Source organism: Patiria miniata, unplaced genomic scaffold (genome assembly GCF_015706575.1).
Source record: "Patiria miniata isolate m_02_andy unplaced genomic scaffold, ASM1570657v1 HiC_scaffold_1, whole genome shotgun sequence".
Lineage (NCBI taxonomy): Eukaryota > Metazoa > Echinodermata > Asteroidea > Valvatida > Asterinidae > Patiria > Patiria miniata.
This window is the reverse complement of record NW_024037047.1, coordinates 32,365,232-32,371,906: the sequence shown is the minus strand read 5'-3', so window position 1 is coordinate 32,371,906 and position 6,675 is coordinate 32,365,232. Positions and strand designations below refer to the sequence as shown.

The window sequence follows — 6,675 nt, the reverse complement described above, 5'->3', positions numbered from 1 at the left end:
TGGAATGTTCCATTCAACGAGGCAAAGTTGAATGGAACATCCACCGAATGAAAATATTCTCATCATTGCACGAATACAAAAAAAAAAATCATTATATGTTTCATATAACATCCAATGAGATCTTTGTCATTCGCTTGGAGGATAAAACTTAAGAAGTGAAACAATTTACAAATTGTATTATATCCACTACTTTTTGTTCAGCTTGTTCAAGGTTAACAAAGGTTTAAAAGTCAAACCATTAACAATATGAAAGCTGATATTGTAAGTTCGTAAAACAATGCCAAAAAATCAGCAAGGCAAGTTCAGTTCGTAACTGCATCCACTTCAAAGGCAAGTTTTGCACAGCTGTATTATAAAACGCATGCTTCGGCTCTGTTACAGCGGCCATCCCCAAACACGGTCATTATCACGCAGTAAAGAATAGCTAATCACACTGTTATTCTCTAATTGTAAATACCCTAAATGCTATAAATAACAGTAAATTGAAGGTGTATTACGGCCTGAAACCCCCGAAAACATTGAGTCTCGGATTGTTTACTTATCCTATTTCAAAGGTCTGGTTGAAAGGAAACAAACCTAATGTCTAATGTTCCCGAGAAAAGACGGAAAAACCGGTTGTTTACATCGGACGCAGCAGACATTTTTGTAGCATAGCCTACATGCACGTATTTCCAGCCGTAAATAATGCTCTTTCTCGGCACGATGACAGCAACAGACTTGATTAATCTGAAACAATAGCGGTGTTTTTTTTCACCCAAATAAGTCAATCATTCAACCCATGAACACACACGTTTTTGAGAAACGACTCTCACCCAAACAGCTCGATTTTTCAGAGATTTTTCACTTAAATAATCACCTGATATTCCTTCTCGCGCGGCACTGCAAGAATAACACATAAACGTCCAACAATGGTAGTGTGGAATTTTATATCCTACATTTAAATGTTCTTTCCAATTAATATCATTACGTTTAAAACACGTTTTGTAGCCCAATTAGGCGCATTCCAGGCCATAATATCCCTTTAACACAAAGATACAAAACACGATTACTGAATGTTACCTTCAGGTTATTCATCATAGCTTAATGTAATTTAAAAAGACTATCTCAAAGCCTCTGTGCATTAAGTACATCAAGTGTTTCGATGTAGTTAGAATAAGATTTTATCAGAATCAATAAAGAATGTTTATGCAGACTGGATCAGCAATCAGTTCCCTGGCTAAGTACAGCAAGCACATGCTCTAGCAAGGTGCAACGTTGACATCAAGCATGATCAATGGTGTACATTGACAAGATCGAACGTGAACATTAACAAGTTTATTAAGCCGCGTGCAACGTGCATATTGCGAAGGTACAACGTCAATATTAAGAAGTTACAAGGTTCACATTAAAAAGGTCAATATTAAAATGTAGTTCCAGGGCCACCGTAGAAATCAGAGTTGTCCTTCTCCTAGGCAGATTACCAAACAAGGCAAACGAGTTCCACCTACCCGGAGCGACTGCAGGTGCCAGAAACTCGCTGACACCCTCTGCCATTCTTAGAAACGGGAGTTGGCAAGAGAAGCCAGTCAGTAGGATTTGGGCAGGAGAGGCTAATGTTGAGACGCTGTGCTATAAGATATAGGGTATTTCAATGGAAATGGAGCTGCTCAATTCTCCATACCACCCAAGCACTTTCTAACCAAAACATATAAGGTATTCCTGAGCATGAGCGGTGGTAATGAGAAGGAACCCCTTGCCAGGATAAAGGAGATAAACTGTGCCTCTCTTCCACCATGCAAGACACTTGGAAATCATATCGAAAGGGCCCAGTACATGTATGTGGCAAGAATCTAGAAGGGGGCTGACCAGGCTGATCCAACTGGTGGGGCAAGTCCCGCAGACTACGGCTGGAAGTTAATTAAAACAGCTTTGAACCAGACTTTTAGAAGACGTGTAATGCACAGGTGACAGAACAAGTACAATAGGGTCATTAAACATGTGGGACACAATGGCCCTGCAAATCGCATATTATAAGTACACATGTACATATAATCTGCATTGAAATACCATAAGTCACAATTTATTTAGGTTTATTATTTTATGGTTAAGTAAACAGTTTATACACTAGAATTGTTGTCAATGTAATATTTGACCAAAATATCTAGTATAGACATCCCTACTGTGGTTATGTCAAGTACAATTTTCGAGATATCTTTAAAAAAAAAATTAAAAAAGGGTTTTGGTAATAGTGTCGTGAATTGAGATGATACATGATCAACTACACATCTCCAGACATTACAATGGTAGTCTTCGTATAGATTGACCATGAAAACATAGGTGTAGAGACCACACTTTCGCTATTACCATGTACAGTTTTTGAGATATTGTCAAAAAAGGGATTTCCAGTAATGGCGGTGCTTTATTACGTCAATGCATTTTTGTGATGTTCCCATGATACCCTATGAGGTCGACTGCTTTGGCGTTTTCCCCCATGAATAAATGTTCTGGGCTCGGTGCCATGATTTTGCAGGAAGTGTTTGGGTTTATTCGGTGTTGCTTTCGACACAGCTGATTCATGAAAAATGCACTCTGACCAGTATCGACTCATTGTATTGGCCTGTGTTCATTATATTTACAGTAGATTCAGAGATGTGTGTAGATTATTCTGCAATATCACTTAATAAACACTCATCCGTAACCTTAATTTGGTCAAAGTTCTTTGTAGCTCCTATAGCAATGACTTTGCTTTGTCCGTTCATACATCACATAGAGCCCGTTCTACCCTACACCTAGCCTACAGCGTATAAATAATTCAAAACTGCCTGTCACATTAAAACCACACGTCTTTTTGGCTTGGTTAAAGAAATCCAAAGTTGTAGTAAAACTTGAACTTGTTTCCCCCAGCAGAGGTTTCACCATTTTAGTTCGTGGGCTATGGGGGTCCCATTGCACCCCCCCATAACCCACCGACACCGATATTTTTTTTATCCTTGGCATGTCAGAATAGGAGAAAAGATGTTAACAGTGAAAATTTAGGGATGCTCTCTCTCAGGATTAGCACAGGAATAAAAATACGGGTATAATGCAACATAAACATATGTAACTATCAAATAATAATATTGTCCCGGAGGTTGAGCAACTGTTTACATTTATCACTGCTTCCAATTGAGACTACCCAGAGAATATTGTGTTCCGAAACGGACAAGCAAACACCGTGGATAAATTGTACAAGTTTGATTAAGATCGGTCAAGGTCTGCTCAGGTTATGGCGTTTTGTTTCTTACCCTTTCAACCCAAGTGCTAAGAAAATGCATCGAAACTCAATCAGAGGCAGTTCCAATAAGTGGGCTCCTGAGGGAGAGCATCCCTAAATGTTCACTGTTAACATCTTTTTTCCCCAATGGAGACATGCCAAGGATCAACAAAATATCGGTGGCGGTGGGTTGGAGGGGGGGGGGGGGTGCACTGGGACATTCTCCACATAGCCCACTGACTATGCTATGCGTCAGTTTGTCGGATTACAACTTTCGTGCGCGCGCGCTGCATACAGCACGCGCGAATCCGAGTTGTAATACGACTAACTGGCAAACGATCAGCTATGAGATATTTTGTAATTTGAAAAAGTGAAGAATACTTTTACGATCAATTGAAAACATATCGCACAACTACATGAAGTTCGTTTTACTTTTAGGGAAAATCTTATGCATTTTACATATAGCGTGCAATATTATTTTGATCATAATACAGACAAGTGCTAAATGAATTGAATCTTGAAAAGTCACCATTAACGTGATATTTGACAACCGCAGCAGCACATCATTCGTTGGTACTTTGAACGCACACCTTACGTTAGATGCTTACCATCGAAATTTTGTATTCGTCAAATTCTGTATTTGTTATTATGACCGGTTCGCCACAGGCGGGGATCCGAATCTCACAATCCAGACAAGAATTAAGAATTTTGGCATAAATACTTGAAAGAGCAACCTTTAAAAACCACAAAAATATCAACATCTCAACATCGCCCAAATGGTCGATTCGCCGGTTTGTCATCAGCTCTGCGAAGGGGATATTATGACGGGAATTTATTCAGGAGTTGTATTATTCCATTGTTATATCTTGTCTGTGATACTTTAATTTTATTGGTCTAAAACGGCCACCTGTCTAGGCTGTACAAACGTTTACTTCATATACACTGCGTTGCATGTGAATTGCCTCATATACAATGCGTTGCATATTGTTTTTTTGGGGGGGGGGGGCTGAAATAAAAAGGACAAGTTGAACATCGATTAATAGAAAGGACAGAAAAGAAAGAAAAAAAGAGCTCGAGCTCGACAACACCGTTACATCAATATCAGAAAAACACTGATTGAGTTTTAAATCAAACCAAATACATAAGCTCAGATACCTTTAAGTCGACGATACTAATGAACGGGAAAACCTATATAAATAGCGGGTCAGATACTTGGACAGTCCGAGCTGTCAACAGACATTACAAACGCCAAAAGTAAGAAGAAATACAAAGCACATGTAGGCTACTTTCTTTTGTTTGTATTTTGTTTTAAAATACAAACAAAATAAACGTCACCCGAGAATACTTGCAGAAACAAAGTTTATTCTCTCAATCTGAGTACAATACATTTGACACTTCATTCACTTCCAAAGTAAATCTGGGTATAAAAATGCGATTGGACACTACATTAACATTACAATAAAAACTTCTGAAAAGATTTTAGTGCTAGAATTCACTATGAATGTTTGTAGTTGATCTGTGAATTTAGAATCTTTGAACACATGTCTTTGCAACACTTCAGGATTGTAGGGGATTAACTGATGAACATTGGTTTCTTATATATTAGCCTCGTTCATATCTTGGTATGTTGCGTTTCCCGTGGGACAAACAAAAGTCCAAGAACCAACTAAATATTCTGTTGTGTTATTTTTCACCTTGAATACAAAAGTGTAACATCTGGTAAGAATAAAGGATTGCAACAGATGTTCATTTCCGGGTTATTACACTTTGGGATATAACAACAAATTACATTGCATTACAAAACCACATTCAGTTTGACATTTGGGCAATTCCACAGATTTATAAAATCTCAACGAAAAAAACTTCAAAAATCCAAATGCCACAAATGAAATGTGTATCATTGTGAATCTCATTATCTGTATTTTACTGAAACATAGTTTATTTCTAACAATGTTCAACAGTTCAGCTGTTACTTTTAACTAAACAAAATCATTAATAAGTACACAAAACATCGATTTGTCAGAGTACGTCATACACCATGGTGTTTCAAGCCAATTTCTACTACAGCAAACAAGATGGTTGAAGAATTTATTTTTTAAATCACTGTTGTAACTGAGACGTTTTTATCATACTGAAACTCCACTTTATGATTATAAAATTTACAATGAACACTGTTGAATTGTCCAAAATGTACCTCCGACGCCACGGAAATGCCAATTTCATATTTCCAGATTCAGAAAGGGTGTCATTCACATTGCAGACTTCATTAGAATCATTACATTTGCAAGGGTACTTCTCAAAACAGTGAAATATAATCTAGCTAAAAATTTTCGAATACAAAAGCTAAGCAAATCTTTTGTTCGAACTTAATATCTAGGCAACTTGAAAAGTTTCTTGATTACACACACTAGAAAACAGTAAACAAAAGTTAACATTTCAATACTAGAAATAATGGCCAAATTAAAAGAAATGTGTTTGTACTTGCGAATTTATGTCTATTTATGGAGGACCAAAGAAACCAAAAAGATTTGTAAAACAAAACGTTAAGCTCTTATATTGTCTGAGGACGAACTCATTTTTTTCGGCAACTTAAAATAATTCTTGAATATACCGAGAAAACAGTGGGGAAAAAAGATACATGTATTGACACTAGAACCGATTGCCAAATTAATGGAAATGTGTTTGAAGTTATGAATTCATATTTATTTATGGCTGGCTAATAGAAATCTGCTGCCCCATTCCCTTGGGGAAACCAGACCAGGACAAATATAACTTTCAGTATTGCTTGTAGTTGGAGGTACAGCCGATGAATCAGTTTGCCTTATTATATTTATATCTTGTCAAAACAAAGCAAAGGTGAAAACAGTTTCAACTGATTTTGGTTTACTGTGTCATGCGGCTCTAGGGCACATGCACGATGCTTGTGCAAATCCAAGCACATTCTTAAACAAAACGCTGTAACGTGACGTTAACAGCCTTTTGCTTGTGATGGGAAGATATTATTACAACATCCAATATCCTTTCCAGACATGTACTTGAAGGTAACCATTTAATAATTCAGACCAATCTTAGAAGATGATTTTCCTTTTTAATCTTTCAGTGAAATGTTACAATAACTTTAATTTAGTGCCGAGGGTAAACATACATAGTTGTGTTGGATCTTTACACAACAGTTTCGTTGACGTCATGAAGTTGTTCATCATCAGTGAAGCTGACAAGAGATCCTGGAAGCTGGATGATAAAATGAAAGCAGAAACCTTCACATTTACGTGCAATTACACACAACAAATGTTGAACAAGGAAAGTGACTGTGTGGCCAAGATTTTAAACCAGAATTTGAACAGCTTAATAACCGAAATGTCTTGCCATGTTTATTGCTTCTGATCAGTTCTCAACTAATCTTACACGTAGGGAAGTCAAGTTTGAGTCCCACCCAAAATGTG

The 6,675-nt window shown here is 37.3% G+C and overlaps 1 protein-coding gene across 1 annotated transcript in view; it reads right to left on the bottom strand.

The window, feature by feature from the left end:
- Nucleotides 1-4,574: 4,574 nt before the first annotated feature.
- LOC119732930 overlaps nucleotides 4,575-6,675 on the bottom strand; it is a 212,078-nt gene continuing 209,977 nt past the window's right edge. Inside the window, exon 129 of the mRNA XM_038206513.1 lies at nucleotides 4,575-6,463. Within this exon, the coding sequence (XP_038062441.1) occupies nucleotides 6,395-6,463 (69 nt within the window). The 3' untranslated portion in view covers nucleotides 4,575-6,394. The remainder of the gene's footprint in view (nucleotides 6,464-6,675) is intronic.